The 16627-nt window shown below is 36.2% G+C and overlaps 1 protein-coding gene across 2 annotated transcripts in view; it reads right to left on the bottom strand.

The window, feature by feature from the left end:
• Positions 1–16627, bottom strand: part of OSBPL10 (oxysterol binding protein like 10) — a 103040-nt gene that overhangs the window by 33934 nt on the left and 52479 nt on the right. For both annotated transcript variants that reach the window (XM_065753342.1, XM_065753341.1), the window contains exons 5-6: positions 10748–10958; positions 1886–2040 (exon numbers count right to left, since the gene is read on the bottom strand). In XM_065753342.1, the coding sequence (XP_065609414.1) occupies positions 1886–2040; positions 10748–10958 (366 nt within the window). The remainder of the gene's footprint in view (positions 1–1885; positions 2041–10747; positions 10959–16627) is intronic.

Here is a 16627-nt window from a genome sequence, read left to right as displayed (position 1 = left end):
TCAGTGCCACTCACTCGTGCCTGAGACACACAACAGGACAGAGTGTATTTGAAAGTGAGTATTAAGCAGAACACCTTTGATAGCTTGGGTAAAAAAAAAAAATAGATAAATTTTTCAAAAGTCACACATCACCACCAGATAGCATCCTTAGCAGGCTAACAGTTACGCTACGTACTCCATTTTTCTCTTCTACAAGGCCAGTTCTCAAGTCTTCCTTTCTACAGTCACAGTAACATGAAGCTTTGCCTCCTATTTGACACTTCTCTCAGCTTACACAATTGGGCTGAAAATTTGCAGTTCTCTGTGAGAGCATCTGTTCAAGAAAATAATCTGACCACAGCAACCAAGAGTGGTGTAACCCCTATAACAGGGCATGACAGTCAGCCAGATCTGAATATATCTAATATCTTTTCTTTTTTTTAAGTGCTAGTGCCCCAGGGAATGCAAATGCAGGCCACTGATTTCAAGAAGATGGTCCACAAAGCACTAAGTATTCTGTACTGAAACTAATATTATGCTCCCTTGCTTATATGCATCTGCAGAAGGGTTCTCCCTCCTCCATAAATTATGAGTTTCAATACCTCAAGCCATCAGCAAGAGAAAGAGCTGAGTCTTTGAAAAAATAGTTGTAATTCAAAACTCAATTCAACTGCAAAAGTGATGCTCTCTAAAAATAATAATAATAATAATAAAATAGTTGAGTACAGAAAGCTCTCAAAAGACTACTCTTAGGAAAATGCTGTAAGAATTGCAGTTGGCTCATCTGAAAAAGAAATTATACAACCTCCTAATAAAAAGCAAACATAATTCATTTAAACATTGAGATTATTGGACATTGTAAACAGTAGAACTTGAAATTATCTTCTAAGTACAGAACTGTAAGAGGACCAAAGTAGGAAGTAGTATTTTAACAAAATCTATTTTGGTTTAGCCCAGGATTTTTTTAAACTATATTCAACTCAAGATACTACAAAAGAATTGGAAAAACAAGCAGCTTTATTGATCTCCCCAGCCATTACAAAGTTCGTTAAAGGTAATATATTTTAATTTAAGCAATTCCAATTGCCAAAGAGCATTCACTTGTAGTAAAGGGTTTCTTCAGCTCTCAAAAACATCTTTCCAGTTCTCCAGGTCTTGTGTGCTCCAGGTGCCCAACAATCTTTGAAGTCTCAGTGTGAAGTGTTTTCCTGGTGGGCAGCACTGGTATCCAAAGCAGACAGCAGAAGCTGGAGAAGTTTGACATGGTGAGAGAGTTTCAGTGCCACCAGATGTCTGATACGCAGCTATGAGCCTCCTCAAAGAGCCGATGCTTCAGAACTGCCCTTTACCAAGTAAATGCCACAAAAGCACAAATCAACAGGCTGGTGCAGGTGATGTGAACAAGTTTGCCTATAATCACTTAACGAGAAAATGGGCCAGGAAGCAGTACATAATTTTGAACTCAGAGAAGCTGAACCCAGAGACATTCAAGAGCAATTAGCAACAGAAAAACGGGTAGCAAGCAAATCTTGTGGTACTAATGTCTCCTGTCTCAAAGGAGAATAAAATCCAAACAGCTTATTCTATCATCAAAGATAGATACATATACTGACAGACCACCAATGGGTTTTACAACTAGGAGATCATATACTTTCCATAGTCCACTATCTCTCAGAGAATCAAAAAATCACAGAGAAGCAAAAGCACAGAGCAATACACAAACATTCTGTTCCAGTTTTCAGAGTACGCTTTTGCATAAAACTCCATTTTAACAACTATTTCAGACAAATACAGAACTATAAAGATTAAAAATAAAAGTACAGTAATTCATGAAAGCATCCACTATAGCATATCTCTGCATCTAATCAATGTCAAGTCTCTAATGCAACAGAAGTGTTATGCTTACCTCAGTGCCTGGCTGTAGTGTCTGCCCATCTTGAGCTGCAGATGGAACTATGGCCCACGTAATGTTGGCACTAGCAGATGATAAGGAGCTGAGGGCACCATTTTTCAGTTGCTCTGAGGAATGTGACTTAGGCCCAGGCCATCCCAGGATACCATCTGAAGCAGAAAACAGATGTCAACTTACAAGAGTAAGATGACTGATTTTTCCATTCCTGTCATCATTCTATTCATATTAATGAACTGCTACTTGTTCCTTGTCCCCATGCACAGTTTTACTTCAGTAATAAGTCAATGAAGGAAGAAGATTTTACAGTTTTATTCCTACTGCCAGATAGAATTATACATAAATTATGTATAATAATATAGATAAATATTATTCCATCCAGCACACCTCTGTAATCAAGCAAGCATTCTCTATCCAGTATTTTAATTGTTAGGAAGTTATTCAACATTACTGCACTTAATACAGTGCAGGAGCTTGCCACATCTTTTAAACACGGATCAGTACCAGAAGAAAGATAACTAACCATCTAGTTTTTGCATCAGGCTCCAGGCTCAGGACTAACTTGGGTAATATGCTGACCACCTCTCCATTTACTTTGTCTGAAACCAGAGTTTGACACTTAACAGCTATACCTCATTTCTGCTGGAACTTAACACTAAAGCTCTCCCTAGATTAAGTGCTAAAATGCTTCCCTTGTATAGAGAGCACAGTTTAGAGGAGTTCTCATTAGTAATACGCATATTAAATATGAATCAAACAGAACAAGACATCAAGATAACCCCTACTTCTGGAGACACCTAATTTCCAGGAAAGGCCATTGAGAGATGCTAAGACAGAAAAAAAAAATCAGCTAAAAAGGCTGCAATGTCCTTCTTCCCTCACTGCTCTAAAATACTGTACCACCATTCACATCTGTAGCCCTCACCATAGTGCTTACATTTCAGCTATCAATTACATAGCTGCTACAAAATACAAAGATATGGATAAGAAAACTGCAGTTTTTCAGTCATTACCATAATATGTGCATGAAAATACAATCAATATCACCAGGAGGATCTCTTTCTCTCATCACTGCCAACACTTTAAGATGACCTCAAAAAAACACAAAGTACATAAAAGAACCTGCTAGTTGTTTTCACCATATCACCAGTGGTTAACAGAGGTTGCTTCTTAATTAAGATAAATAGTTTGATGTGGTGAGATAAACTGTGTACTACTACATTAACTTCATATTTCTATTGTTTAAAATAGGTCAGAAGTCCTATAGTTGAAGTCTTACTGAATTCCAAAGATAAAATAATTACAGAGCATTCCTCTCATCTGAAATGGCACCAAGTTATGATAGTATGATGAAACTTCGGGTCTACTTGCTTAGCAGTATTTTGTAGTGCCACCTTTTGAAGAAAGCATAAGCAACTGATTTGTAAAAAGTGTATAATGATTTTCAAAGATCAAAGAAACTAGCAGGGAGAAGAAAAATGTTAAAAAAATAAAACGTACTTTGCACAACTCAAATTTCCTACTGATAAAGGAATAATATCTCTGGGACTCCTTACTTTTACATGCTGCAAAGGCTTCTGGATTTCAGTGACTCTAAGTACTATGCCAGTAGATATTCTTAAGATCAAGTGGAGAAAAAACAGTCTTTTTGTTTGACTTGCCCTATATATTAGTCCTGCACACCACAAAGTCAACATTTGCTCCCATGTCAAAAAATGAATTAAATCAACACAAGGTTGGTATACATAGCAAGGAATACACAATGTTGGTATACACAGCAAGGAATGAAGAGTTCAGTGACTGCAGTCATAGTAGCCTTTTGTGTACTCCTCAGGTCTTGAACAGTTAGGAAGAAAGGACAACACCAGATCATTCAAAATAAGCTCTGACTCAGAGGACAATCTGAAGATTGCCTTGGCAAATCCAAAATGGACTCCACATGGGAGGAAGGAATGAAACGTACTTTAGCATTTAAGGGTAAAACTAGAAAACTTTATGTGAAGTTAGAAAACTTCACATATCTCCTTGTTATCTCCTTGGAGGGAAGGCATAAGGCTATAAATTGATAACATTTTTATTTCTTTTTTTTACTCTTTTTTATGTTGATACAGACTTCATCGAGAAAAACACATCAAGAAGTTAAAACAAACTTGCTTCATTTCAACACAGTTTTATAGAGTACACCTATCCTCATTCTTCACTACTCTGAATGTTGTAACTGATATATTTTTCTGTTTCTCCCTGTCAACAGCTGAATATTGAATTATTACTGCTATTTTCCTATTATAGAGAAACTAAAAAAAAAGACTGAACTGACTGTTCTTTATGCAACTCTTTGAAAATAAGTCATCCGCTCATTTCCTTGGGCTATCAATTTTCTCTCTTCACACACAATCTATTTGGCCTTCACTGTGAAGAACTGTATTTTTTAACTAACATTTTTACAAAGCTAATTTCTGTAAATAGCCACGAGAAAACACCATTTGAATAAACACCTTGCTTCAGGGGAAACTTACAAGCACAAACATTTGCTTAACCATCATTTACATACTTTCTAAAACACTGTATCAGTTTTCAGTACAAACACACCTAGTAAAAAAGATAATTTTAGTCTTCATCTTTCTCTGCACATCTGAAACACTCTCACAGAAACAGCATCTATTAGAAGCATACCAGAATGTTTTTCCATCTGTCCCAAGGGCAGTGATATTCCTTCACAGAATGATGCATCTTGTCAGCTTAGTCAACTTTAAGCAGATCTTAGCCACACTTTACAAGAGGATGCTAAGAGTTAAGGTCCAAAGGATAAATCATATCTAATAACATCATATTTAATATGCAAATCTACACTGATGTATCGGCATTTTTGTATCACTCAAAGGGAGCTGTCATATACCTTGTAGAACTCTACTTCCCAGACAAATGCAGGGTATGAAGAAGGAATCATTAGAAATAGCCTTAAAATCAAGTAAGATAAGAACACAATCTCTATATACCTGCAAGTTAGAAGACACAAAAACCACTATGCTAATTAAAGCAAAACATCTACGTCTATAGTAAACAAATGCAGAAATTAGAATAGATTAAACAAATATTTGCTATAATATAATATGATATTTGCCTAACCAGCTAGATCTCTTCCATTTGTATGGTGTTGGGTATGTTGTTCCAAAAGAGAAAGCCAATTCTAAGTCCAATTCTTCTGACAGTTCAGTACAAATGTACATACAAAACCATAGCTCTCATAAAAAGTATCCAAAAAACAAAGCCAATTTCTACCACAACGAACAGGCAGCAGGTAAATTCCAACAAAACAGAGAACACTTTTAGATAAGCTAAATGCAGCACCCAGACACCTGATGTTCTTTCCCTACAGTTCAGAAAAATCATCCATTCAGATGGCACAACTGAGAGCATTCTACAGAAGTGTCCTCAGGATGACCACTTTAACCCTTAAGAGTTGCACACAGCAGGAGGATCTACCAGAACAAGTGGTATGATGGAGATTATTCAGTTAAGCACTATTGATCATTTTCATTTTTAGACTCTGATGCATCTTCAAACTATGTTTCTATATTATAATTGATGTATGATATATGCTTAGCACCAACCTCAATTCTATAATAAAAAAAAAACCTTTAAGTTCTCTGCTCTTGGCTTATAGACAAAAAAAAAAAAAAAACAACATTTTTCCCTTAGCATAATCATAAACAAACAACTATTGATAAAACTCTTACAATGCATTGTAACTACACTATAATAAATATTCCCTTAAGAATTCTACACTAGCTCTCAAGGAGAGACCAAAATTGGTCCCTGCTGGGCTGGGACTAGAAAACAATGTTATCTTGCAAAGCAAGAAGAGCAAGTAAGGAATACTGTATTAGCATATAGATAGAAGTGCAAATTGTTTTGGTTAGTCCCAGCAGTAGGAAGTCTAGCACTGATACATTTAAAGGAGACCTGATTGACTGTGGAATTTAGTTAAGTTACACGGGTAATAATTTTTTCTCACCTGTTATTCCTCATTCTTCTCTGCACCTTCAGGCATTTGGCAGGGGGGGAGGAAGGGCTGAGGATAGCAGGGGTTAAACAAGAAGGAGGATTCCCCTACTTGCTCATTTTTCTTTCCTCTTGACAAGGAGAATCCATTGCTGTCATTTGTTACCAAGTTGAAAGCATCTGGATTTTGTCTTTCCCGGCCACTTACTTTCTCAAAAGTTGGAACCAAAGAATCTGATGAAATAAAGTACTTCCCCTCTCCCCACCCCAAACTCCAGAATCCCTTTCGGTCCATTTGTAGCCATGGAAGCCAAAATAAGCAGCATTTGCACATCCAAATGAAAGAAAATTGATAGCAAAGATGGATTTGGGTTTTGGCTTTTGTTTTTAGAAAAGAAAATAAAAATAATCCCTTTAAAAAAGAAAAGAAAATGAGAAACATTATATTTTCTATTCAGAAAAGTGGGCAATTGAAACTTAAAGGAGTTCCTGTCTGGTGGAATGCTTTATTCAGTAAATGAACAAGATAGTTTTAAATAAGGAACATATCTGTACATACTGCTGATGACTGCAAGGCAGGACCCCAATTGCAAAAATATGAAAATAAAGATCTAAAGCACAACATAAGGTGATAACTTAGCTTTAAAACAAATTTTCAAATTTGCTGCATTCTTAGTTTGGGATAGAAGGAAGGACACCAACCATAGCAGTCAACAGGCTCTAGAGACACTCTTCTGCTAAAGGCTACACATTAGGAAAAAAGTAACACCAAAGATTTTAAGATTTCAAACAGAAATAAAAGTTTCCTCTCTGTAGTTCTATTTTGAAAGCCATCTATTTCCTGTTGCATGCTAAATAAACTCAAACTTGTCATATGGCACTTAATGCTGATTAGCAAGTACTATGCATAGTACACACTACACTGCTAGGTGACATACTGGAACAATGTTTGTCTCTAAGCTCGTTCAGCGGCACCCATCTGAAAAAACCTGCTTGACAAGCTTTTGAGGTTAATGGTAGCCATGAGCACAGCGGCAAGAGCAGCTGGGAGAGGAGAAACCATTTTCAGCTGTTGCTCATTTTGGGAATTCAAGCTGACTTATGCGGGGTCATGTAGACTAACGAGATGTCACTGGATCTCTGGTGGTGACTATCTCCACTTTATAAACCATTTGCTAGGATTTCACTCTTTACTATCACTAACTTCCCCATCTTCCCCACATTTCTTAGCTGCTTAGAACTTGTAATAAGTCACCCGGACAGCTTTTGCTGCCTTAATCTTCCTCCAGGTATATATATATGTTGAACCATCTCCTCCAATAATTGGAATGAGACAGTGTGTAAGAAAAATTTTGAAATGTTTCTCTTCCCTTCAAAGAGAACAGAATCCCAAAACTCAAGAAAATTTGTAGGTATAGACAGAATCACTCATTTTTACCTCATTCTGTATATAATCAACACTTCCAGTTAATAACATACTTGTTCAGCACGTTTTTCAATGAAAGAAAAAGATTACAAAGAACTCAGAGATCAATGCACATATGTTTAATAAAGGCAGCTAGGTATGTCTGCCATTATTTCATCTTACAAGTAGAAACACAGACAGGATTTTTGCTTCAGTGATTTTTCTTGTTGAAGCATTTCCAAAATCAAGCACTAACAAAAAGAGAATCACAAAAAGCTTTCCTTGAATCTTTAGAATAAGACTAAAACATGTGTTGACTGCCCTTCAAAAAAAGATTGAAGACTTCAGTTTAATCTTCAAAACTGCTTGTAGACTTGAGTTACGTGACTGACAACTTGTGAGAAACATTAAAATGAAGAGCGGGAAACCACATCTTCCTTAAACTATTCCATGCTAAACAATATCATAAAATATTTAAAATCAAGACCTACATAATTATAGATTTTGGATAAGATTTTAACGCATTGACTGCTAAAATGCTTTCCTTCTGCTCACACTGTAGGAAAACAAAACAGTAAGTAAATTACATTTCAAAAGGAGATTATTTTCTTTTTAAACAGTAACAACTCACAAATCTGTTTAAATTAATAAATAATTTTCTTTGTGATTGCAGTTCCTGAGTACTATGTCAGACACTCAGCTACCTTAAGTCCTTGCTGTAGAAGCACTAAGACTGTAAGGCCTACAACACACAAAGGAAGAAATGACAATCCTTATGTAACTGACCATAACCATTTTAAGAACAGAAGCAGGGTAAAGTTATACAGAACATAGGTACACATTACTCTTCAGGCAGTTCTCTCTATTTAGAGCATACTAGTGAGAGGATTTGATGCTGAAGGAAAGGTAAGTTCAAGGATAAGTTCAATTCAACACAGCTAAGTCACTGCCTATTTCTCACACTCCACATGAGCAGTACGGCCCTGCTTTGCTGGACTACTTTCATGAACTGTAGGCTAGAGGCAAGCACATTACTGAATACCAATCTTGTGAGTCTACACAAAAGCCGAGAGATCCTAGCCCAGGATACCAACTGCCTTCTCACAGGAGTTATTCACCATTACCTTGGACACCACGTAGCAGGTAATCAGACAGCATCCAAATGGAAACATTTGGTAATATATTACACAGGGCCATTACATCACATAGGGAAGGTGTTCATCAAAGGAACATCAGCTTTTAAACTAAGAAGTGATTTTCACCTGGCAGCACCAAGAGGTGGCAACAAAGGTTATCTTTTGGTTACTCCTTCTGGATATGCAACTGAAAAAAAATTACCAGGAGGACACAGAATCAAAATAAAAGATTATCTCTCAGAATTAGAGTTTCCTAGAGGATTACTTAAAGGCACTAGTCTGATTAGGTATGAGTTTATGCAGCTTTGATGACTCAAAACTCCACTGGCTCAGTGGAAACATTAAGTTCATCAAAGTACGTCTGAACGAGATTAACTGTAGGAAAATCAGTAATTGAGACTTTCAGGCCAGGTTCTTTCAGTCAATTGTGTTGCATAGTAAGTCCTGGGGAAAAGAAAAGGGAAAAAAGATAGTAATTTTACAGACTTTCAGTCAGGGAGAATAAACTAAATGTTTCAGCAGCTTTTAGTTCCCTCCTCTCACCACTTTTCCCTATCTCTAAATTACATACCAAGTGGTAAGCACACCTACACACTGAAGAATTAACTGTTTGTGTTAGAGTTCTCACAGTTACACTGAAGATTCTGATATGAACAAGTGCTACAGAATTCCTGAAAGAATTCTCGTATAAGTTTGAAGTCTAGGGAGTAACAAACAACAGAATTTATTAAATTTTAATAAGTACTTCATAATAAAAACTTAAACCTTTTAGGGAAGCGATTAAAAAAAGGTTTAATAAAGGAATTTGATAGCTTTATTGTGCATATATCTGCAAAAATCATTACAAAGACAGAATATACACCAATTTAAAAGAACATTACTCGGACACAAATTCAAAATCATGTGCAATTCAAGTCATCTATCTCTGACAGTTCACTTAGATCACATGAACATGAAAAACAACATCCAGAGACTTTCAAACTGGAAACTGTTTTTTCTTTGTAGGATGCTTTTCATCTTTGATACAACCCATGTTGTTTTGAAATGCCATTATATCAAAGAAACCTATTAAATGGTTTTCATCGTTACTATGAAGACGGGCACAAATTTTCTAAATTAAAACAAAAATTTAGAAAAATAGGGGAACAACAAAACCCTTATGTTCCCCTATGAAATATATATCAGAAACTGGATTAGATAAAGTCATAATACACCACAGTTTAGGCACAACAGTTGGGTGTTGTGTCTTCTGTCCCCATCCAAGAACCATTTTTTTGTCATTTCCCTACTTCTCAGCTGATCCTCTCATATTTTGCTTTCCCCACAAGGGAGATAGAGGGCCTGGCTTCTCAACCAGTTGTCTCAGCAGCCTGAAGGTATATTTGCTCAGAAACAAACATACTGTAAAAGCAAGCATATTTTGCCTTTTTGGATTCATCTCTTTTTTTTTTTTTTTTGTTTATTTTTAAGAGCTTACTTGAAGTTAAATTTTGTTATTGATCCACCTACAGAAAACACACAGAGCCCTTATATCCAGAATTGTGCTGTTGCTCTTTCTCTTATATCAACTCCTGCTCCTATACTTAAACTAGACAGTGCGCTAAGAAAACAATAAGCATCCTTTCAGAAAGATCTAACTTCTTATATTATGGACAGAGTTCTAGAACTGTGTGAACTGGAAATAAACTGAGCTACATGGGGACCGAGAGCTTCATGCCTACAGAGCTAAATGCAGTAATCAAACTGTTTGACATTTTAGACTCGTAAAAATTTGCCAAATATACATATATTTAAATAGCAGCAAGAAGATCCCTTCCTAGATAAAACCACTGACTGGAATGAATCTGCTTGACCAGGATCCCTCCACACAGAAAAACTAGTAATATGATTTTTCAGCAAATACTGCATTTTTATCACACAAACCTATGTTGTGATTTTACACTCTACAAAAAAAAAAAAAAAGCAGGTTCTGCGCTGTCATTAAGAATACAGGTTTATGTACCTGTTCTCCATGCCATCTTGTTTGGTTTTTGTTATTATTATTATCTCTGTCCTTGTGTCTTCAGAATCCGACTTCTGTGGGAAGACTCAGGATAACATCCTTTTCTCCCCTTGTCTGATTTCAACTGATGTTGCAACTATTTGGGCTTTTTTTAGATTCAAAGAAAAATCCTGATGCTTGGTGTTACAGAAGCTTACAAGTTGCTCCATCCAACTTCCTTCTTTGAGGGAGGGTTCATTTTACCTGCTTCGGTATCATAATTAAAAACAAAAACCTAAGACAGACATAAAAAATACTCGAGAGATTATGCTCACCTGATGACAGTGTCCTGTTATGGTGCTGGCCCACTTGATGCATGCTTTGCTGTAACAGAGTCAGGCATTCTCCAAGGCAGCTCAGGGTGGCAGCAGAGGTAGCTTTTAAAAGCAGCAAGTCCTGATCCAAGGCAGAAAGGGGGCCAGAACTTGGAAGAGCTTCAATGGCTTGTACAAGATTCTTCTGTTGTCCCTCAACTTGGCTCATCATCTGTAAAGGTGCAAAAACATCTGATGTCACAGGAAATATCACTATGTAGCTGCCAAATTCCTACAGCTTGATACGATCAATAAATGTAAAGAACTGCCTCAAATGAATGTTAACATTATGATCCAAACATAACATAAGCTTACCTACAAAAACAAAGGACTTGAGACTCCCACAAGCCTATCAAACCACCAAGACTACAATAGAGAAAATAGCCACTTAAAACGGTAGGTTCACAACAGATCAAATAATGGTTCATACTGTCTGGAAGTCTTCATGAGGAAATATAGGAAATTTCTATCTCCTTCTCCATTACTAATTTAGACTTAGATTTTCTTCCCTTGGTATATGATCTGAGACACCCAAGGAAGATACACCATCCATCTTCCTCCTTTCCTGCATAAAACATCTAATCACCATTTAAGAACTGGTATTTTTCATTTCTCATGCTTCAGTAAGAAATTACTTTTTAAAAATATGGTGACTTGAAAGTTTACAAGTATTACCACAGGATGCAACTTAGAATACTTATTTACTGTCAGATATGAATACCAGCTGTCAGGGAGAAAGTTAATCTGTTTCTAGGTTTGGACAAACCAGACAAAGATAAAATGCATGCTAGTAGTGAGGATAAAAAAACATTATATGAGTAGGCTGTTCTTTAAATAAACTGGCAAGTTTCCAAAGTCACTCCTATAACCAAAAGAAAGAGATTATTAAAAATTCTATTTTTACAGTCTGTAGCAAATTATGCATGCACAAGACAGGCCTCTTTATTACACTTACCTTTCCTTCAAGTACAAAGCCACCTGCATGCATCCCACCGCATTTGGCAACATCTTTGAAATAATCATATCCATGCCTGCAATCACACCCACTGGGGCCAAAATTCAAATTAACTCTGGTTTTCCTTTGTTAATGCACTGAGATACTATGCCTAAAGAGACAGCATATACACCTCATCTCTGACGGTAACCTTAGTTAAGCCACTGCTATCTTTCTTCAGTGATGCAGCAAAACACTTCTTCCTTTGTTCACCCTTTGGCAATATACAGCAGAAAAGAGTATATAGTACCAGACAGACAACTCAGTTAACATAAACTGAGTTGCTCAGTACCCCTTTCTCCTGCAGGTGCAAAATCTATCAATATAAACCCAAGATTCAATTACTTGTGGGAGTCCATACTGATTAATGGCTGCCATGTGTTGAATTGTCTTTCCTCTCCTAAAAAAATCTCATTTTCAAATCTTTCTACTTTCAGTACAACTTCAGGTTTATGATCCTAAAAGGTGAACAGAGTAGAAATAACCTATCAATCCTCTGCCAGACTGAAGAAAAAAACTTTTTTATATTTTTGAAAGCATACAGTATCTTAAAAACAGTTTCCTAAAAAATAAAGGAAAATCATGTGCCAGTCATTCTTCCCAACAGGATATGAATGCATTTACTCTGTTCATCCCTATGTATTTCTACAGGAGAATTTTTCAACTAAACATGACGTTTACTCCACAAATGTCTCCTTATTACATCTCTCTTTGCTCCCTTCTCAGAGAATCTGCTTTGCTAAATCTGAGGTTTTTATGTGATAAAAAGACTGCTACTTGAAGAATACAAGCTTGAAAATAAGATCAATGCTTAATAAGTTTATGAAGCATAAAAATTCAATCCCACACCTACAGTTCAAACTCCAAACATGACTAGAGATAAACCAAAGTCCGGCTCCTTCAGCTATTTGAATGAATCATACAAGGCTGAGATTACAGAACGTGTCAGCACTGATCTCATTTACCATACAATTCACCACATTAATTGCAATGTTCCTGTACTAGTTCACCGACTCCAACCAAGCCTGGACAAACACATCTAGCTTAATTATTACAAGATTCATAGGACGATGTGGATTTTTCTTTACCACAACAATCTGTACATAGACTGAATTCGAAAGAAAGCTTTTCAAAGTAGGTGCTTTTCATAGTTGGATTTGGAGCTAACTTGTCTTCATTCTCCTTATTCTACGCCTATGCAGCATTTAACACAACAGTCATCATCTCTTCTAACACAAACAAATACTAACCCAATCAGATCAGAGCACCCGAGGACACTAGCACGACACTATCACTGGCCACAAGGAAGTTATAACCTGGTTATAGATATAAAAGATGTTGCTATATGAAGTCACAGTTTGATAAAGGGCAGTCTAAAATGCTTGACTACAAAAGTAAGCTAGGTACACTCTGGAAAAGGCAGGATCTCAAGATGCACTTTACTAAGTAATCAGTTTTAAATACAGTATCTTCCAAAAAGAATAATTTCACTAAAAAAACTATATTTGAGATGCTCAAAGCTTTCAAAGGAAAGAATTTGTTAACAGATGCAAGTTCCGTTTGTCCAAGCTACAATTATGTAAAAATAATCATAATAATGATGAGCTTCATCAGTTGTTTTTTTTAATTATCATTATATTTTTGAAGTATAGTATACTTCCTGTGGTCTCCTTACACTGTAGTAAATACACCAACCAAAAATGGCTATACTGAGTGCTCTGAAAAGAACAGAAACTGAACTCCAAGAAGCAAGTAACCGTTCCTGCAAACAAACATACTCAGCATCCCAAGACACAGTGATTTCAAGCTCCTTGAATAAAACAGAGTGACATCAGCTATTTTACCTCAAAGGGCAAGCAGACATTTTCCCTTTATCACATAGGCCATGTGGAATGGCAAGAAAATAAGTAGTGCCATCCATTGAGGACACACTTTGCCCTGTCAATTAATAGCATGCTTTCTCTGCTTCAGGATTCTCTGTGTGGGATGTCAGCAGTACTACTGCCAGCAGCACACTGCCAAGTTACCTCTGGACTCTTCTCTGGAAGATCTAATGCAGCAATTTAGTTATTTATTTTTAAGCTTTTCCACTGCTGGCTGCAGGTAAGCTGAAAACAATCATTAAAAAACAATTGGAAAATAAACAATAGTGTTAATATGAAAATCAGAGCATCCATATAAATAAATGGACAATTAAAAAAGACACCTTTCCCACGGGAAAGGCAATTAAGTATCAGGAATTCAACATGTACAACGTGTTGTTTTTTTTTGTCTTCTGTTTTTTGTTTGTTGGTTTTTTTTTATAATACAAGCCATACATCAAGTTGTATTTGGGAGAGGTTTACCACAAATACATCCTAGTTATATTAATTTCTTGCTTTTGGATAATCATGATAGAAGAAAAGCATTTTGAAAGACACTGGGAAAGGACAAAAGGAGAGGTCAGTTCCTGTAATCTCCTGAGAACAGGTCCAAAGTGACATGAGCACAGACCTTGGCTCTCATTTTTAAACAACTGTGTACCACAGGGTTTTTGTTTTTATCTTTTGTTGTAATATAAAGCATTGCTTTTCTTAAAAACAAAAGCAGACATGAAGGAAGAACCTAGTACACACAAAAATAATAACTTTCTAAGTCACTGTAAACCAAATACATTAGATTGTCATGTAATCCTAATATAGCTGTTAATTCTGACCTTGAGCAAGGACTCCTAGCTTGAACAAGACATCATCAACAACCTCAACCCAGACATCATCAGTAACAATATGAATCATCATATTACAAAAAGTTAGAATGGTCAACCAACTTATACCAAAGCATAATATAGAGATTCATATACCAGGTATATATCAAAATGTATAACAAACACATGGAACTCCAGTGTCACCAAAGTAACCATTACCAGTCATTGATGTGACACACTAATGTGGCTAATACCTCAGCACAAGTTCACAATTGCCACATGGTATTTCCAAGGAGCTTTCCTCTTTATTTTTTTTATTTTTTTTATTATTATTCTATATTATTCTATAGAATATATTATTATTATTATTATATATTTATATATATTATTATTATATTATTTATTTTAAAAAAGAGCATAAACATATATGCAAAAAAGAAGAAAAAAAAATGCTAAAGAAGGAAGTGACTTGTTTGCTTTCAGCCACACCTGCAGAATTCAGTGCTGCTGATCTCCCAACCACTGAAGAGAAGCATTTTTCCCTGGGCTTAACTTCTGAAAATTGTTTTCAAACTTACTCAAGATCACTCAATACATGCACCTTTCTGCTTGGTGAAAGATTTCTTGACAATGATTCACAGGTTTACATATTTTCTTCAGTAAAGTCACATCCATAAACATTTTAGGGGGATTCCATCAACAGTATGCAAGGTAGAAAGGCAAAATTAGAGCTTAAATATATAGCTGAAGTGAAAGACTTATACACAAGAGTTGTTGCTAAAGGCACTGCAATATACAACACCCATCTCCTATTAAGGAATATTTTGCTTTCCAGTTCTGAAACTGTTTAGTATAGAAAGGTATACAAGACCAGATGACCATAGACATGCCTGCTCTACAATTAACAGATCTGAATGCTTTGCATACAATTTAAAATAAATAAATAAATAAACAGTTTTTGGCCAAAAAGGGCTTGAGTTGAAGACAGAAGGTAATTCTCACAAAGCTTCAATGTGGGCAAAAACCCGCAGCAATCTCCGTGAACATCGTTGTGCTAATGAGAGAAAAATATTTTTCAAAAGGATCCTGGAACACGGAGATATTCTGAAAGCATCTTGGAAAGATGGATCCAGATAATGACATCCATATCAACTGCCCCTTGATTACTACTCCCTTTCCATTACAAGAAAAAAAGCACGTAATTCTCCATAATCGTCAACTCAGGATAGCAACTGGCTTGACCTCAATTATTTCAAAGATGCAAACAATGAACAGTAGAATTGGAATGACTCTGTTATATAATAGTTATTAAGGCTTAGACACACACATCCTATCAATGAAGCTTCAAAGGAGCAAGATAATTTTCACTTGGCATGCAATTTGCAGACTGAGGCACAGAAAGTGACAGAAGAAACAGAACTACACCTCTGAACAGCAGCTAACCGCCAGGACAAGTTTTCCTTGCAGTCCTTGCCTCTTTTTCCACAATTCTATTTCTTTCTTTGCAGAAGAAAAAATAAAATAAAATAAAAATAAAAAGTACAAGCCTCCCCACTCCCATCTGTTATTTTGTTCTATTTTCTCAAACCAGAAATTCATATAATGTTACAGGAACAACTGAAAAGCCAGTTGCTACATATCCCATTGTCTCAACTGACAAAGCAGAATTTCCTTTAGGGTTTTGATTTGGCTTTTTTTACTCATTCTTCTTGTAGTGCATTCCACAGGGTGGTTCCCTTTGAGGAAACCCTTGAAGAACAGGGGAACAAATGTAATTAGATTGGACTGATTCTGAAAGCGGAGCCTAAGACAACCAGTAGAAAACAATGATTTGGTTGTTTCCCCAGCTACTCTTTCCAGTCTGCTGTTTCCACTGATGATGACGATGCTCCTCCACTGGTAATCAGCAGGGGCCATGAGTTCTCCAGGGACCGTGGCACAAGATGTACACACCAGGGATCAGCTAGCTCTTGACTGTCATCTCCTGCCATTTACTTTTAAAATGGACTCCTTAATCTGTTTATATATTCCTATGATCCACTGTTTGCCAACACTACACATTCAATTTATGGTTTATAGTTTTTAAGTTCAGTAACCTGGACGCTTGCTACATATCCTTACAAGATAATATCAGCACATATTTTGAATACATGATCGTTAATTA

Source organism: Cyrtonyx montezumae, unplaced genomic scaffold, assembly GCF_038088225.1.
Source record: "Cyrtonyx montezumae isolate F1298 unplaced genomic scaffold, pur_monq_1.0 scaffold_8, whole genome shotgun sequence".
NCBI classification, from domain to species: Eukaryota; Metazoa; Chordata; class Aves; order Galliformes; family Odontophoridae; genus Cyrtonyx; species Cyrtonyx montezumae.
The sequence above is the reverse complement of the archived record's forward strand: the minus strand, read 5'-3'. Positions and strand labels throughout refer to the sequence as shown.